General features: G+C 49.9%; 1 protein-coding gene across 5 annotated transcripts in view; it reads right to left on the minus strand.

The window, feature by feature from the left end:
- Positions 1-320: 320 nt before the first annotated feature.
- The window catches only part of HNRNPUL1 (heterogeneous nuclear ribonucleoprotein U like 1), a 35,650-nt gene continuing 17,564 nt past the window's right edge, over positions 321-18,406 (minus strand). For all 5 annotated transcript variants that reach the window (XM_004441572.3, XM_004441569.3, XM_004441571.3 and 2 more), the window contains exons 8-15: positions 15,631-15,897; positions 14,246-14,368; positions 14,019-14,147; positions 6,048-6,216; positions 5,164-5,448; positions 3,700-3,989; positions 2,116-2,307; positions 321-1,534 (exon numbers count right to left, since the gene is read on the minus strand). In XM_004441572.3, coding sequence (XP_004441629.1) covers positions 1,418-1,534; positions 2,116-2,307; positions 3,700-3,989; positions 5,164-5,448; positions 6,048-6,216; positions 14,019-14,147; positions 14,246-14,368; positions 15,631-15,897 — 1,572 coding nt within the window. In that variant the 3' untranslated portion in view covers positions 321-1,417. The remainder of the gene's footprint in view (positions 1,535-2,115; positions 2,308-3,699; positions 3,990-5,163; positions 5,449-6,047; positions 6,217-14,018; positions 14,148-14,245; positions 14,369-15,630; positions 15,898-18,406) is intronic.

The raw sequence follows: 18,406 nt of genomic DNA on the forward strand, positions 1-18,406 counted from the left end.
AGCATCATGGCAACACACAGACACCAGAGTATGACAAGGACAGATGGGCGGTGTGGTTTCCTGAATGGGAAATGAACCTAGGCCACGGTGGAGAGAGCACCAAATCTTAACCTCTAGACCACCAAAAGATGAACTAGTGGGTTTTAAACCGAGGGCCCCAAATTTAAGGGGGGCATCCCCAGCACCAAAAATGGGGCCAGGCATACGAAGCCCTCAATAAGTGTTTCATGAACGAGTGATGTCCCCTTGAGAAGGCCCGCACCCCAATTAAAGGCCAATTGCAGTAACACTTCAGGGTTTCAACCCTGCGTCCTTCCTGCTAGGAGGTGCCATGTCATTTATTGAAAGAAAACAAAACAAAACAGGGTAAACACATTTCTTAATAAGTGCAGTTTGTTAAAATCCTGTTAAAACATATGGGTCAAGGGGAAGTAAAAATAATCAGAGGATCACTTAGGAAAAACCCTTAGGTCTGGCACCTGGGAGACCTCTGGAGAGCAGGCAGTGGGAGAAATTTCATGTTCTGAAGGGAAGGAGCCCCTTCCACCTCCCCTTCTTCCCTCTCACCCGCTTAATCCCACCAGAAACTACCAAGACGCCCGGAATAAAAGGTTTCAAGTTCAATAATCACACTCTCTCCAAATACAAAAAGCAGTTACAATTCAACTCAACACAGAAGCTTGTGTGCAAAGTTACGGGAAACTGAGACATCGTATAAAAAGTTAGGTTAAAGATGATTCTGTGGTTTTGTTTTGTGTTTTGTTTTGAGGGTGTGGCTCTTCCTCGGTCACCTGAACTCAGCAAAGAAATGGTCATCCTGATGAAATACCAACAGCCAACCCACAGTAAAAATGGACAAATTCTAAAAATTAAAAAAAAAAGCATAATTACCAAAAAAATATTTGTCACTGCTTCCTCCCTCTGCATTTTGCTTTTTAAACTTGTGTGTTTTTTTTTTTTTTTGAAGTTTTTGATTTTTTTTTAATCCTGAAAAGTAGACAGTAAAACAGCTCCTGGAAGAATTTACAACCAACTGCATGAGGGTCTGGGAAGCTGAGGGGCTGGAGCAGGGCTGGGACGAGTGGACAGGATGGGGTCCTCCCCTTAGTCACTGTAGCCTGACTGTATGACTGAGGGAGAGGAGGGGTCTTTAGTCAAAAAGGAGGAAGAGGAGGAGGAGGAGGGTGATGGGGGGACAAACAGAAAATAAAAAGGTCATTGTTGCCTGTTTGAATCCAGAGAAAAATGCCTGGCCCTGTGTGGGGGGAGAAGCCCCTCAGAGGGGAGGCAGTGGGCTGGAGGGAGGCAGCCCTGGGGTGACTCGTCCCCCAGCACCACGGGACCCGGTGGGGGCAGACAAGGGGGCCGAGGTGGGCGCTGGTGGAGGAAGCCGGTAGGGGCCTCCGGGGCACACTGGCTACTGCGTGCTTGTGCCCCCCTGTGTGTTCCCGGAGTAGCTCCCATAGTCGTAGTTCCCGTAGTACGGCGGCCACTGGCCCTGGTTCTGATAGTACTGGTTCCACTGCTGGGCATACTGGGGAGAGAGAAACCAAGAGCTCCAGGTTGTCTTTCATCCAAACCCACATTCAGCTCCTCCCGACCCCACTCTTGCCCAGGGTAGAGATGGGTGTAGTGACAACAGCTGACACAGTGGTCCCCTGACAGAGAAATCAAGGTACCTTGGGAGGACAAGTGACTGACCTGATGCTACATGGGAGGGCAGTTACAGACTGAAGCCCAGGTCTCCTGGCTTGCCAACGTAACGCCCTTTCAGGTTCAGCTAGATACCGTATTCAAAATACTCAATAATAGGTCTGGCGGCCTAACACCAATCAATCAGAATGGACACTGGCCATGGTGCTGAAGCAGGATTTGGAGGCCCCTGCTAGGCCCTTTGCTTGCTGCACTGGAGAGAGGGGCTAGGACACCAGTTACTTGGCAGCCAGTACAGAAGTGTTCACCAAATGGAATGGCTATACCAGAGGAACACCAGCCTGAGGCCAGCAGGCGTTTTTTTTTAGGGATAAGCAGAAGCTCGAGTCTGGGAATACATATCCATGCGGGAATCCTGGAAGTCTCTCCATTCCATTGCCCACCCCACCGTTGGACACCTACCTGCTGATACTGGTTATAGCTGGGCTGCGGATAGGTCTGTGGAGTAGGGGGCGGTGGTGGGGTGTAGGGGGCCGGGTTGTAGCCGCCGTAGCTCCCATAGTTGTAGGCAGGTGGTGGTGGAGGTGGAGGTGGAGGGGCTGTGTAGCCCTGGCCATAACCTCCCTGGTTGTAGGGTGGCTGGCTGTAACTTGGCTGGAAAGGGGGAAAAACCAGGGTTCTGTGAAATAGCCAGCTCAGCTGGGAGGGAGGAAGGGACTTAGAGAGCAGTGGGCCCACAAAAGAACCTCCCTGGTGGAGGGTGTGTGAGGGCTGAGAAGGAGGTGGGTCAGCTCTGTGACACGGAGGACAGGGTAGGATGTAGGGCTATGCTCTGGACTCTAACCCCAGCTCTGAGACCCTGGAGGAGCAAGGCGCACAGCACCTCTTGAAACACCAGTTGTTGTTTTCTGTAAAAGGAGAATGACAACAGAACTACCCCTTTGGATTGCCTTGCTGATTCATTAAGCTATGCACAAACCTCTGGGCACTCGATAAGCGGTGGCAGTTGTTAGGGGAAGATCTGCTGAGAAAACAGTAGTGGCAATTTCCTAAGCACTTCCCTTGTCCAGCCTGCATCATTATCTCATCTACCCCCCAACAACTCTGTGAGGTAGGTCCCCTGAGCCTCATTTTACAGAGAAGGAAGCTGAGGCTCAGGGAGGTGACATCACTGGGCCCAAGTCACATAGCTAAGAAGTGGCAGAGCTGGGACTTGACCCCAGGTCCACCTAGTTCCAGAGCCTTGCCCACAAAGCTATAAGGCCACCATCCCTCACAACAAACATCAGAAGTGAGTTCTACCAACAACTCGAGTCCTTTATGAGGAAAGTGAGGTCCAGAGAGGTGAAGCTGTTTGCCCAAGGTCACAAAACCAGAATGTTGTGGGACTGGGGTTTGAATTTGTACCTGCCCAACTCCTGTTTAGGAAATATTCTGGTTAGACCAGGACTGGGAACCATTCACCTCTGTCTCCTAGCAGCTGTTCCCAGACCCGGCACGTGGAAGGTGCTCAGGAAACGGCTGTGCAATAAACAGAGCCTGCTCTGGTCAACAGGGGCCTGTGCACACCAGAGCCTGAGCACTGGCTTCTGAGATTCTGAGAACTGGAACTGAGGCTAGAGTCACTCCGGAGTGAAGCACTTAGGGCAGAGGGCAAGTCCTCACCAACCTTAGGGCCTGTCTCCATATCCTGAAGACAAGGGGGCCCACCCCTTCCAGCCTGGGCAAAACATAACTCCAATCGACTGCTTTTCTTGGTGATTCAGTGAGGCCAGCGACACAGCCAGGAGAAATGTACTTGCTGAGGGGACCAATGCTTACAGTCCACCCCCTCTGAGGAGGGTGGGAGAACAGGTAGGCTCCCGAATTTACTCTGGGTCTGGAAGGGATCTAGGAACGTCTAGAGTCTGGCCCAATCAAAAACACTGCCAGGGAGAAAGAAGGGCAGGGCTGGAGGTAAGAGTGGAGACCTGTGGCTAGAGCCCGTGCTGGCGATTTCTCCCGCCCCACCTGCGTGGGCACACACACGTGCGTGCTCAGTCTCACCTGTGGAGGGCTGTAGCTGCTGACGGGGGGGGTGCTGGTATTGGCGCTCGAGCCGGGGATGTTGCTGTTCTTGTTGTAGCTGCTGGCCCCCGGGGGGTTCCGAGCAGGGCTGTAGCTGGGTGGTGGCGGTGGCTGCTGTGGTGGTGGCTGTGGTGGCGGTGGCTGCTGTGGTGGTGGCTGTTGCTGGGGAGCCCGGTTGTAGCTGCCTCGGTTGTTGGAGTTGTTGTTATCCCGGCTGTTATTACCCCAGCGGTTCTGGTTGTAGCCACCACCTCCACTACGGTTGAAACCTGTGTTGGAGAAAGCAGAAGAGAGGCCTCGTCCTCCTCAACCTGGGCTGTTTTGGTGACTGCTGCAGCCCCAGCACGGCCAGGCACAGAGCAGCAGCTCAATTCAAGCAAATAAATACAGCACCCCCTCTAGGCTTCCCCAGACCCCTGGGCACTCCACATGCAGCCCTGATAACACTCAGTCATCACTCTCTGTGACAGGTTTGTCCTGCTCACTGGACTGAGAGCCCAGGATCAGGGCTGTCTTGGTTTCTACTGTGTCCCCAGCATCTCGACAGCTGTGGAACAAACTGGAAGAGATGTTCAGGAAGAGGAATGCTAAGCCCTGGGGCAGTCCTCTTCAGGCTTGGCCAAGTGGGCCAGCCTCTCCTGAGCTCTTGTGGAGCTGTTTCTCGGGCTTGGAACCATTCCCTCTTCTCCCAGCCAACTCCTACTGGCCTCTGGACCTTAGCTGAGACATCAGTGCCTCAGGAGGCCTTTCCTGAGCCCTGCTCCCCGCAGGCTGGATCAGGTATCACCCGAGCTCACACTACCCTTGGGCTTTCCCATTAAGCCCAGAATCCTTCTGGACTGTCACTAGAGGGTGATGTGTTTGTCTGGGTCATGGCTGTGTCCCCAGAACCGTCTAGCACAAGACTGAAACAGTGTAGGGCATGCTTGTTAAATCATAATCATACACTGTACCTCAGAGACAGCAAAACTTAGAGACTAAGAATTTGGGCTTTGGATTACTTGATCTCTGCTCTGGATTTAACTGGGCGAATCTTGGGCAAATAAACCTCCCTAAACCTGTTTCTCCATTTGTTTTAAAACCAAAAATAGTCCTAACATTTGTCTTACATCAGGTCCTGAGCTGGAACCCAGGACTGGCAGTTAAGCTTGGTCTGGCCCCTCTTCTCAAGGAGCTCAAGGTCAGATGCAGGGGAAGATTCACAAAAATGACAGCAACGTGACACACAAATGGGCAAGGGCTTCAGGAGCAATGCCCAGGGGGAGCAGGACAGTGGGAGAGCTTCCCTGAGGTCCCAGAATCTGACTCATCTCGGTTATCTATCAGAGTTCAGCTCACAGCTGGTGCCAGGGAAACTTGATCTGCTGACTGAATAAGCAATCACAAAGCATAACCCTGACCCGGGAACCAAAAGTAGGGAGAGCTCTGTGTGAGCGATCTTACCTCCTCGGTAGTTGCCTCCTCCACCGCTGCCTCCTCCTCGGTTCTGGAAGCCTCCTCGGTTGCCCCCGGGGGGGCCCCGGTTGTCATAGCGCTGAAAACCGCCTCCACCCCCACGGCCCCGGAAGCCACCACCGCCTCGGTTGTCAAAGCGCTTTTCAGGAGGTGGCCCAGCCTTGCGGCCTTCCTCGTTGTATTGCCTCACCAGCTTGTCTGCTTCCTCCCGCTGCAGCTCAATGAACAGCACCTCGTCCAGGAAGTCCCCAACATCTGGCAATGTGAAGTTGGCTAGGAGGAAGGGAGGGCCCCAGAGGGAACAAGGAGAGAGGGTCAGTACCTTCCAAGGTCTGGTCCCTTCCACCCCCAGGACACTGGCCTGCCAGAAGGGAGAGGCGAAAGGGACTGGAGTAGTGAGTGACAGAGGTGAGACAGGGGACCGACCTGGCTTCTCTGACAGAGAGCCTCTCCTCCCTTTTTTGAAGAGATGGCTAAGCCCTACCAAACCAGTGTTTATACACAGTCCCTCCAGCCTCACCTAGGGAACACCCCCAGGCAAGTGGAATCACCATCTCTATTTTTACAGAGGGGCAACTGAGGCTTGCTCAGTCAGCCCACCCAGCGGGTGTCAGAAGCAGGTGACTGTGCAGGTCTCTCAGCATTTGCTCCCACACATCCTCTCCCTCATCCTGCCCCAGCCCCATCTATTCTGAAAACCCTGCCACAGAGACATATGGACAGCTTCCCCATTCACAGTTGCACTAGACAGAAGCAAAGAACAAGATCAAAGAAAGAATAATCAAGGAGTTGGGGAAGGAAAAATCATGTAAGGAGCTTTTTCTCTGAAGGCCCCTGTGGTGATGTCCCTCTGGGAACCGCTCATCTCCTACCTTTCATTTCTAAGACCGCGTGATCTGGGACATCCTTCCCTTCCTCGTCTGTGCGCTTTATTGTTCGGTCTTTTAGGTCCTCGTCAGTAGGACAAATTACAATAGCTTTGCGCTGGAAGCCTTCAAATGGTCTCATTTTTCGTCTCTGGGCTGACCCATAAACATTTGTCTAGGGGTAGGTAACAGAAGAGGCAAGAGACGGTACATTACGAGTTGGTTTTTTCCTCTGTGGGGTATTATGTAGGTCAGGGACTAAGAAAAAGATACTAGTTCTCCTAAGCAGAGAAACTCAGGAAACCGCTCTTCTTCACTTTTAAGATTCTTGAGTCCATCCTCAGAAAATGAACTGACTTGGCAAAGTGGCTGCTGACAGTCACAGGACGAGAGATTCCTGATAGTGGGCTTTGCTTTTCGATCCTATTTGTTCTTGGTATTGTACTTTACAATCCGCCCCATTCTAAAAGTAATATATGCTCACGGTAAAAAATTCAGAGTACAAGGTAGGAAGTTGAGGGTAAGATTCCCTTCATCCGCCTACTGCCAGTCCTACTTCCCAGAGATGACCTGTATTGAATTTCTTATCTATTTCTAGAAATATCTGTGTGAATTTTAACATGAATGGAATCATACTATATACACTCTTTTGAAGTGTTTTTTCACTTAATGTTTCTCTAACATTTTTCTGTGCCAGTGTTCTCTTTTAATGGCTGCATAACATTTATAGAATGTATGCCATAATTAACCAGCCCCCTCTGACAGTTGTCTAAGATTGTTTTCATCAACACTGGGATTCTCTCATTCCCTCAGTCCTCTGAAACATCAGCCTCACCCACAAGCTTCTAACCCAGGAGCCTGACAAGGCAATAGCCTGGCTGTTCCCACGTGCAGCTCTGCTACCAATGTTCCTTTCCCTTCCTCTAGGTGATGGGCAAGTGTGTCCTGGGCTGCTGCTGGCACAGAACAGTGCTCTAGGACTCATCTGATCGAGAGCAGTACTAACAACAGCTTCCATTTATATACCTCCTACAGGCGAGGCCCTTTGGAACTGGGGTCCAGATCTGTCAGACCCCAGGGGTCCATGGACTCAGCCTGTGCACCCGCATCATCTGGACACTACTGAAAAAAAGAGAAATCCAAAGCCCACTTGAGACTTCCTGAACCCCAATCTATGGAGGTAGAACCCAGGCACCTATATGGGCACCCACCCTATCCAAACTCACACTCAACAGAACTGGAGTGATGAAGAATACCTGCATTTAAACACTTTTAGTGGCTTTGACAGTGACTCAGGGGAGAAGCCGCAGAGAGGAGCAACAATCTGTAAAGGTGTATGTACAAATGGACAAAAAAGTGTATTTTGAAGACACAGCCTGGCAGCGTGGAAAAAGTCCAGGATCAAGTCCTGGTGTGGCCACTAATTCACTCTGGCCAATCTCTATAGTTGCTTCATCTGTAAAACGGGGATGAAAAGCCTCCCTCCTGGGGCTGGTGACGACTGAGTGGGAAAAGGACCACAAAGCAACTGACCAAGCGTGAGAAACTCCTTGAGTGGAGGCTATGTGGCAGCTTCCAGAGGGGGAGATGCCCTGACCGAGGCAGGCAGTGTAAAGGGGGATGGCTTGGCAAACCTCAGCTCTAACCTGACTTGGCCACGTGACACCTGTGTGGCCCTGGGTGAGCGACTTCCACTCAGAGCCTCAGCCTGCTTGTCTGTAAAGTCAACTTACTGCATATTTACTGAGTCTCAAGCCTTGAAACGGGAAAACAGTAGGAACGTCATATGGTCGCTATTAAGACTGAAGGAATTCATGTGAGTAAAAGCCCTTGGTTAGCTCAGGGCCAGGCTCACAGCCAACACTCAACAAATGGGAGCCACTGTTGATACTGTCATCACTAGGTGGGGTGCCATGGATATTCTTACTGTAATGTTGACTTGAAGCAACCCAGACCAAGGGAAGGTCAAGCTATAGTGACTACCCATCAGACAGGCAGAGACAGTGAGATGGAGTGAAAAGAACACAGGCTTTGGGGAAGAAGCTTGGGGTTGAAATCCCAGCTGTGCCCTCTACTATTTGTGAGACTGTAAACAAGTCACTTAAGTAGCCTGAGTCTCAAATTTCTTCATCTGAAAGACAAGGATCGTATCGCCCTTCTCCTGGCTCTGGTGAGGATTTGCAGATGTGAAAATGTCTGGCATGTGGCAGGGAAATAAGTCAACACACACAGGGTGGATCTGAAAATGTGGCCAACAGGACTGACACTGTCCTAGGAGAGCCTTCCCAATGGAAAGGACTAAGGAAAGTTAAGTTTTAGGAAAAGATGAGGCATAAGAGATCCTCTTCCAAGACACAAAGAACAGGAAGCTGCGTTGTGGGTGCAGCTGTTCTCTAAACCAACCAGACCCCCGGACACAGGCCCTTACACACATACCAGGCTAAGATGTTTGTCCCTGTTCCCCAAGGAAAATGTCCCAACTTTCATGAAGGAGGAGGAAGAGGGTGTCTATGGTAGGCATATACATGCTGTGATCTGGGCTTTGAACGCTGGTCCAAGGAGAGGCCTTGGACCACAAATGGGTAAAAAGCACATCAGGTTATAGAAGAAAAGTCAAGTCCCTCTCCCCACTGCTCTTTCTGGACTCCATTCCTAAAAGCAAAGCAGAAGGTGGCATCTGGTCACAGGAAGATAGAATTTGGCTTCCTCCAGTTAAATAATGAGGTTTTCTCCCGGCACAAAAGCCAGAGTGGGTGTGTGCCAGGAGGAATGTGGCCCTAGACCATTCTGTGGACAACCCATCCCACTGCTGCTTGCCCATAAGACGTGATCCTATTTTGACTCCTTTGAACCCTGAGGACATGGAGGACATGGATAAACACCTCCTGAAGGTTTTCCATGGGGCAAACCTGCCCTGTAAATGTCTGATGAGGGGACAGAAACGGGAAGCAACATTGCCAAGAGGGCTGATCCCTGTAGCTTCATGGGATGGGACGACTGGGGGTGGAGCAGACTGGACTCATAAATAGCAGGCCTCTGTCCTGGGAAGTGGCTAGACTCTGAGGGATGGCCCCTCAGGCACTTTGGAACTGAGTGCTGAGAACTCTCTTGGCCATGGTTTTCAAGACTGCACCTCCCTCTCCTTACTCCTTGGCTTGGGGAAGGGAAGAAGAGCGTCTAAACCATGCCAGCAGAAATGCAAATACTTGGCTTTCCTGGAGGGAAGGGAGTTAGCTGCCAGTGGCTGTTGCCACAGCAAACACAGTGAGGTCAGAGCCCGTGCGCCGGCCCAGCACTGCTGTGGTCACTGGGGGCTGCTTGCAGCTGTTGCTAGGAGACCAGCACAACAGCTAGGTCAGCTTTTCCAGCTGTGTGGGCTCCCTCTGCCTAGCTCCTGCTTCTCCCAGTCCCACCCTGCCTGAAGATGCTGACTCTATGAAGGTCTGGAGCTGTCTGTGTTTCCCTGACCCTGGCTATCCCCAATCCCCAACGATGTGGGCCAAAGGACAGGAGTTGCATTTCTCAGAGAAGCTGTGTGAGTAGTTTTGGTGTATGACAGTCTGAGGGAGTGAGGGAGGAACACAGCAGGCTGTTCACAGCCCAAGTTCTGTAAGAGTCCCACTGTCCCCTGTCCACTCTCACTTGCCCCCATCCACAGCTCAACAGGGTCAGGCTGGCATCGGGAGAAACACGGCTGGATCCCAGAGGAGCAAACTTAAAGCTGGTGATGAAAGAGTTCACTCGGGGCCCAGAGTGAAGTAAAGCCAGTGGAAGGAAGCACACGTGTAGGGAGAGAACTGGCCAGAGTGTCAACAATGGATGGGAAGAGGCGATGGGGAAGGTGGAGGAAACAAACATCCCCTTCTCCAACGCCTGCTAACAAGAGGCCGTTTACTCTGGGCCTCTGCTCTAGCCCTGGGTTTCTGTTTCAGGCAAAGGCGTGGCACCTGTCAATAGGGATGTAAAGCAGGACAAGAATCGCCATTCTGAGAGCTGAGGCGAGGCTGGCCATGTCATCACATCCAGCCCTGCCTCTGATCACTGCCTGGCCAGGCTCTGGGCTGCTGGAGCCCTAAGGGAACTCCTAGTCTGCAGTCAACTCTAGGGGTAGTTTGGGGCCCTCACACACGGCCCTGCAGAGGTCTTCTCAGAGGACTCCAGGAGGGCAACTTTGCCAGCTCCTGCTCTGCACCCAGTCCCAAAGCTCCTTGATAGGCGAGGGACAGGCCAGGCAGCATCTTATCTGGAGGCTTTCCACCAGCAAGAGGACCCCAAAGAGCCACTTGCAGCACTCCTACTTCCCTTTTCTCCTCTCTCGTCAATGTTTTACTAGCCAGGCAAATTTAGCCATATCCCTCTCTGATGAAAACAGGAGCATGGCTCCCCACTGCCCCCAGGACAAAGCCTCAATTCTTTTTATCATCTTCATGTCCTGGCCCAGGCATCTCACCTCCAGAAAGTTTTCCCAGTTTCCCATAACAGTCCCAACCATTACGGGCTGTGGCCATCTGGGAAGTCAACAGACGTGTTCTACCAGTAAATCAAATGCATAACTTCAGACAGGTTCCTTTCCTCTGTGTGGCCTCAGTTTACTCTCTGGTCCATCTCCTTTTTTTTTCTCCTCAGATGTTCCACAGCTGTTAACACCCACATGATCTGAAGAGGATACTCAGGTCATCATGGAACGTAGGTCAAAGCCCCAACACACCTGAGACCTTGTGCCCAATAAGACACATGCTGGGGTAGGAGCTGGGGTTCTGGCCAGACAAACGCAGAATCTTGGCTCATGTGGCCTCGCCTGGCTTCTGCAGGCATATTCTCTTTCCCTCTCAAGGATGGACATTGCTGAGACCAACCTACCTAACAGCAGACCCAGAAGAGCCAAATGCAGGGAGGTCTGACCATTTGGGAAAAACCAGAGAAGGGGAAAGCCAGCCCTGGGCTGAGATCCAGGGATTGCAGAGACATTGCCTGTGGTACTGGTCTCCGCTCTGAAGTTCCATCTAGCTCAGGAGAGAGCTATGCATCACCGTATCCCTCACTGCCAAAGCTGTTGGGGTGGGAAGTGCCAGAATCTGGCCAGGGGCCTGCTCTGAATCTTCTACACACACACACACACACACACACACAGACACACACACACTCTCTCTCTCTCTGACCCAGAGTTTTCTGGAAGCCACTTCTGGGGTTTAAGCCAAATGCTGGCCTTAGACCTATTCCCAGGCCTGAGTAACCTATAGCTTCAGGCCCTATGTCAATCCTCCAATCTGTGGCTAACCAGAGAACCCTCCTCTCCCACCTTCAGAGTTTAGGTTCTTTCACCTCACTGTTGGCCTCGATGACTTGGCCCGATCTGCATGTCCCTCTACCAGGAGGTCAGCAGCTCTGAAGACCATAAGTGCACCTAGTACAGCCCTGGACCCTGTCCCTGAGTAAGCCAGCACAAGCTGAGAAGGCCAACAGCAAGTCTTTACAGTACTCAGCTGTTCTGTGCCTGGCTGAGGTGTCGGGGCCTGACCTCCAGAGAAAGCCCACTTCCAAATGCTGGACAGAGACGTTAAGATGATCTACCCCTAATCTTAATAATCCTTCTCCACTCAGCCACATATTTGAAATGGTTTTCACAGCTGATTTAACCAGCAAACTGAGAAAAAGACAGGCAGAGAATACTTGGTGGGGTATCCAAAAAAAGGAATCCTCAGAGTGTTACAACATCACCACTGCTCTACCTTTCAGGACACTGAGTCCCAGTGGGGCCAAGGTGGACTACAATTCCAAAATGCCCTGACAAGAAGACCGGGGCAAAGTGAGGCCGGGGTTAAAAAACAAAGTCTTCAAAGGAGAAGAAGGCTGGCTGTACACATTATTGATAGTCCAGTAACCCTGGCTGGCTCTTGGACTATCCTGTGCTCAAATGCTTGTTTTTTTTCCCAGAAATAAATTTATTGTAAACATTAGCCCAATTAATTGTTTTTATCAAAATTTAGTATTATGGGATCATGTCCTGTCTTCTTCACAAATGTGTGTCATCAGGGCTCAATCTCATGGTTGCAGCATTGGTCACTGGATTAAAGTACACCTTTTCACGTCCACTTTCCAGAAAAGCAGAACCCAGAGCAAATCTCACATCTCCACCATGACATAAGAGTGCCAAGGTGTAGCACAGCCTTGGCCAACTTTTAGTTTTTCTAGCATGGCTGTTTCATCAGCAAACCACAGGCTTCCACTCCCAACACCTAACTGCTTGGCAGGATCATTTAAATTAATTGGTCTATCATGAAGAACTATCACCAATCAATAGCCTTTTTTCTTTTTGTCTTTAACAACTAAGTGCTTTCTATGTGTTCCTTTCAAATGTTGAATATGAGGCATCATTTTGTCAACTGTAAACACTAGATTACTAGTTTATTATAAAAGGATATAACTTAGGAACAGCCAGATCGAAGAAATGCATTGGGCAGGTATGTAGGAAGGGGAGCGGAGCTTCCATGCTCTCTGAGCACACCACTCTCCCAACATCTCCACATGTTCACCAACCCCAGAAGCTCCTGCTCAACTGTTTTGCATAAGATGCTCACTCTATGCAAAAGCAACTTGGTCCCCTGGAGTTTCCAACCACCTTTCTGATGAGCCAACCACCATCACCAGCTCCACCCTCATCAGGAGCCCTTTGAACTCATGGTAACTAAGTACCCAGGGCTATACTTATGGAAGGCACTCCAGTAAGGCTGCGGGGAGTGGAGGGGTGCTACTTAGTTTACATATTTGCACACTCAGGTTTTTAAGAAAGCACAAACACAAGGCTAAGGGGAACAGAGGCTTGTTCACAGATCCCCAAATATAGGATCCGCTACTTGAGAAAGCTTTCAGGACAAATGTCAAGAGTGACGCATCACAGGCGGTAGACATGAGGAACTCATTACTCTGAGACAGGGATCCTTAACCACGTTTGGATCACTCATACTTTTGAGAATGCTGAAAGCCATAGACGACCTTCCTATCCTAACTCAAAATTGCCATTTTTTACAAAAGGACACATCTGCACCAGCACACAAAATTCTGTGTTTAATTTCCAAGGTTCCCAGATCACCAGAACCCTACTCTTAATTGAAATGCAGTTAGAAAACATGTGACTTAGAGATGTACCTGACTGTGATAAAAACATGCTAAAAGGGGCCAGCCCCGTGGCTTAGTGGTTAAGTGCGTGCACTCCACTACTAACGGCCTGGGTTTGGATCCTGGGCGCACACCGACACACCACTTGTCGGGCCATGCTGAGGCCGGGTCCCACATACAGCAACTAGAAGGATGTGCAACTATGACATACAACTATCTACTGGTGCTTTGGGGAGAAAAAGGGAAAAAAAGGAGGATTGGCAATAGATGTTAGCTCAGGGCCAGTCTTCCTCAGCAAAAAGAGGAGGATTGGCATGGATGTTAGCTCAGGGCTGATCTTCCTCAAAAAAAAAAAAAAAAAAAAACGTTAAGAGAAGCTGGGTCATACCTATTCTGTAAAGTAATTAACAACAACCTCCAGCTACTTTGTGCCAGGCCCTGTGTAAAGTATGTGGACCCCATTACAATCTCCATTTTAGACACCAGGAGACTGAGATTCAGAGGATGAGGTCAGCTGCCCAGGCACACAGCTAGGAAGTGGCAGAGCTGAAATTCAAGCCCAGGTCTGGGGCTCAGAAATCCAGGCCCTTTCCATTTCACTAAATAGCTCTCACCTGATGATGTTCTTCTGGGCTGCTAAGAGCCTGAGCTAGGCCTGAATCATGGCCACAGACCTCACCCACAGACTGGGCTCAGAGAACTGTGCTAAGAGTCTGGGACTTCACCATCATGTATGGCCAACCCCCTGACCGTCACTGTAGTCCAAGAGCATTATGCGGAAGAAATAAAAGGACTGGAGAATTTCCAGGCACCCAACAGGCCCCTTCCCTCTCCTGGGGCATGATGGTCAGCAGCAAATACCTGATCTAGGATGTAGTTGCGTTTCTTGCGGGCGGCGATCTGGATGAGACGGTTGAGGCACTGGGTGGCCTGCTGGATCAGGACGTCCCAGCGGCCAGCATAGTTTCGCTGCCGGCGTAGGCCCATCACCTGTGGGCAGGGGGTGGTGAAGGGTGGGTGGTCCTGGTTGCAGGGCAGCCCTCAGTGGGGTGGGAGGTGGATAAGGAGAGACTAGGGGCTGTCTTTACCCGCATCTTATCCATGATGGCATTGGTACCCAAGATGTTGTACTTCTTGGAGGGGTTGGAGGCTGCATGTTTGATGGCCCACGTGGTCTTACCAGCAGCGGGCAGGCCCACCATCATCAGAATCTGCAAAAACAAGACGGAGAGGAACACTGTGAAGCAGCAGCAGTGTGTGGTATGGCAGCCTGGCACCACCCTGAGTCGCTGGTAACCACAAGGGTGACTCTAAACCTCGTGGCCACCACTGGGAAATGCGAGCAACAGTAGCGTCTACCTCACAGCATTGCTATTAGGATTCAAAGAAATGAGTCTTGTCAGACTTTCAGCAGAGGGTCTGGCACAGTGTGAGGACAAAATCAAGCACTGTTATCATGAGTATTTACATTTTTGTTCAGGTAGGATTAAGTGGCCTCTGACAGGAAAAGGCCCACGATGGCCGTGCACTAAGGCTGGCCCACAAAGTGGGCACGAGATGTGTCACGACCTTCTTGGAGCCTGAAATGGGGACAGACTGTATGCACAAAGACGAGCATTGTATCTAATCAGTACATTTAGAATTTGGGCAACACTAGATGCAACCTAAATGCCCAACAAGAGGGAAATGGTTAGCTTGTGAAGCCATTAAAAGTGAGTTTAAAAAGAGGTGTTCACGTGGTGAGATAAAGCTAATAAAATAATGGTAAGTGAAAAGGGCAGGATGTCAAAATGCTTATACCATAAGATCTCAATTATAAATGTGTGTGTGTATAAAACATGCACCTAGCATAGCAAAAAGAATAGAATAAACTTCAAACCTTAAAAGTAAACTTATTTGCAGATGGCTGAATTATGGGAAACTAATTTTATTTTACTTCCTAATTTTCTAGAATAAACACAAAATCACTTATATATCAGAAAAAACATTATTTTGAGTACAAAGATCACCAGCGTAGCTTCTGCAGCGAAATCACCCCCAAGGCCAGCTGTCATTCTTGTTCTCAGTCTTGGGTGGGACTGTGGAATTGTACAACCTCCTTCAAGAATGCACTCACCAGGAAGTACCTTCACATCCTTTCTGCTGGGAGGAAAGTCTCCTTTTCCAAGATTCTGACCTCACCAAAGGAGTAGCGTCGCAATTTCCTTTTGGAACTTTTCCAAGATTTAGGTCTCTTACCTTATCCCCTCCCTCTCCGGCCTAAGCCACCCACAACCCTTGCCTCACTCTCACAGCAGCTTTCAACTCTGAGTCCAGCCCTGAGGAGCCAAGGGAAGAGGCCCCTTGCCCCCAGGTTACACAGCGCGGTTGTATTGCTTTCACCATATCCAGCTGCCAAGTGCCTCCCCTCTGCCTTGGCAGCAATGTGGCTCTGGAGAGGCAGCCACCAATTCAGTCTTCCAGGCCCACTCACCTCACACTCCGCCTTGCTCTTTGGTCCGACGGTGCCCCGGATCCGCTCACTCAGGGGAAGGTGCTGGATGAAGGTGAAGCCCGGGAGGACAGAACAGTAGGGCTCCGCCCTCTGCCCGAAGTTAAACTCCACTGCACAATTCTTCACCAGGACATGAGGGTAGAGGGCCTGACCCCCTAAGGCTTCCTTCTGGATTCGGAAGGCAATGCCCATCCACTTTCCGTTCTTGGTGAAGGAAAGTTCCACATCGTTTCCACATTCAAAGTCCTAGGAGAAAAAGGCAAAGGAAGATAATTGCCAACACTCAGCTTAAGGCACTGGGAGCCACAAGTCAGAGAGAGCAGATGCAGGGAGTGGAAATACAGCCAGCTTCCCAGACTGAAATGCATTCTTCCCTAACACACAGGTATGACAGGCAGCACCTGGGAACAGCTAAGAGAATGTGCAGCCCAAAGCTCTCCTTGCCCAAGACCCAAAAGCTGGTGGGCGTAAAGCACATAATTTTAGGAAGCTCCAAAGTATCTGAGTCTTGTGCCTAGCCTGAGATGAAAATAAAGGAAAAGGCGATCTTGTCTGTCCTCAACCCCAGCAAGGGCAGTCTGTGAAGATAACAGAGGGAAAGAAAGCCAGGGCAGGGCCTTTTAAGTCAAGCCCAGCTCTACAAAGGCATTCACTTGTTTGTCCCATACTTGTTCCCCAAGTTCCCGCTCTTCCTCGTGCACATCTACAGTGATCTGGGCCCAACAGAAGTCAGGGCCTAGTGGGGAATTAGACAAGGACACGATCCTAATGCAGTAAGAGCACCTACACAGGAGCAAGACTCTGAGGAGGGGATCTGTAAGCCAAGTCCTGAACAATAAACAGAAATGAGCCAACTTTGGGGTAGGAGGAGAGAGTCCTAAAGAGAAGTGTTATCTGTGTACAAACCTGGCAGTGAGAAAACACAGGGTCAGAGTGGCTGAAGCAAAAAGGATGAGGGGAAGTCATTTCAGGTACAGCTGGAGAGCCAGGCAGGGACCATACTCACTCATTCAACTATTTACTGAGTTTCTACTGAACAGCTCAAGTTTGTGGTTAAGATGCTATTTTGGAAGGTGGACTGCTTCAGCTCTACCATTTACTAACTGTGTGGCCCAGTTATTTCATCTTCAATTTCCTTATCAAAAAAGGGGGGCCATGATAAGAATCTATACTGCATAAGGTCGTTCTGAGGATTAAGTGGGTTAGTGAGTTTACTACACAGTGAGCATACGATGAATGGGAGCTACTGCCCCAAGATGCCAGCCACTGTGCTGGGCTGAAGGGGTGGGGAGGAGATATGGTCCCTGCCCTCAGTGTGTGAGAGGCTCTCTCTCACCTCCAGAGTTTGGACTTCGTGCTGATGGCAGATCAGAGCCCCTGACTTGTTTCGAACAGGAGTGGCCTGGTCAAAACTGTTTTTCAGAAAGATCACTTTAGCTGCAGGGTAAAGGTTTATAACTAAACGGGAGACTCGAAACTTAGGATCAGATCGAAGACTGAAGCTCAGTACAAGTCAAGTTCCTGATAAAAGAGTACAAGACGTGGTAGTCTTTCCCTCTTGAATGGGGAGACCACCTTGGGACTTGCCCTTTAAGAAGCAGTGAAAGCCCCTCCCTGCAAGGAGCTTCCTCACCACCCATGTCAGTGCTCACTGGGTGCAGCTCTATACAGTCCTTTTTATCTATTCACTTCTAAGAGCCCACACAGGTCCAGCCCACTCAGAGCAGACACATGAACATTTCCCAGACTGAATCCTGCCCCAATGTCCCTGCCACGTCTTCTCACCTGAGCAAGAGTGGCCCAGGTCACCTGTATTCTAACATGGAAATGAACATTGTGGGGGTTAACCGTCCTTATGGTCACCAGCTTCACTAAGGAACTTACCATACTGTACATAAACCAGCACCGTCAACTGATAAATCCACCACCAAAAGGCTAATGTAGTCGTGTCACTCCCGCGGCCAGTCTGGGGTCTAAAGACCCAAAGTCCTTAAGCCTGGCGTTATTCAGAGTGGGCCATTTTCGTAGCCTCATCTCTCACATCTCCCTGTGTCATTTCTGAGGTCCAAGCATTACACTCCCTACGGTTTGCTGACATGGGTTATGCGCACTATTCTCTCTACCTGCAAGGACCCTTTGTCCTTTTTGTTTTGTGAATGTTGAGAACTCAAGATCTGACACAAACGTTCTCCCTCAGGTCACTGATTTTCATACCTCTTCCAATCCCTCACTTGAGCCTTTTAAAAAGTTATGGCATCCTTTGAACAAAGGAAATTGCAGATGGAATCTTAAAAACAGAAATAGAGATGATCTGGTTGAAGCACGAGTCAAGACCTAGAGTTCCAAACTGCAACACACTCACAGAACCTGACGTTCAGATGGGACAGAGTTTGGGGAACACTGTCACACACGGATGCCATGTTAAACTGCTGCAATCTCTCTGGAGTGCAGTCTTGGTGGCAGCTATCAAAATTTAAAAATACATTTTTGACCCAGAAGTTATGCTTTCTGGAATAAACACTACAACTATATTCCCACAAGAATGCAAAAATATATGTATAATTGCTCACCCCAGCACTGCTAACTGTGCTCCAACGGGAAAGTGGCAGACACTAAATCACAGAGGGGATCCATGTGTGGAGACACAAAAAGATCGCCAAGATGTTCTGGTAAGTGGGAAACAGATGAGCTGTCACTGCAGCATTGACCATTCCAGCAAATAACTTTCGGGTCCACCAACAGAAGACTGGCTAAA

Source organism: Ceratotherium simum, chromosome 33 (assembly GCF_057802395.1).
Source record: "Ceratotherium simum simum isolate JZ-2026a chromosome 33, ASM5780239v1, whole genome shotgun sequence".
Taxonomy (NCBI): domain Eukaryota; kingdom Metazoa; phylum Chordata; class Mammalia; order Perissodactyla; family Rhinocerotidae; genus Ceratotherium; species Ceratotherium simum.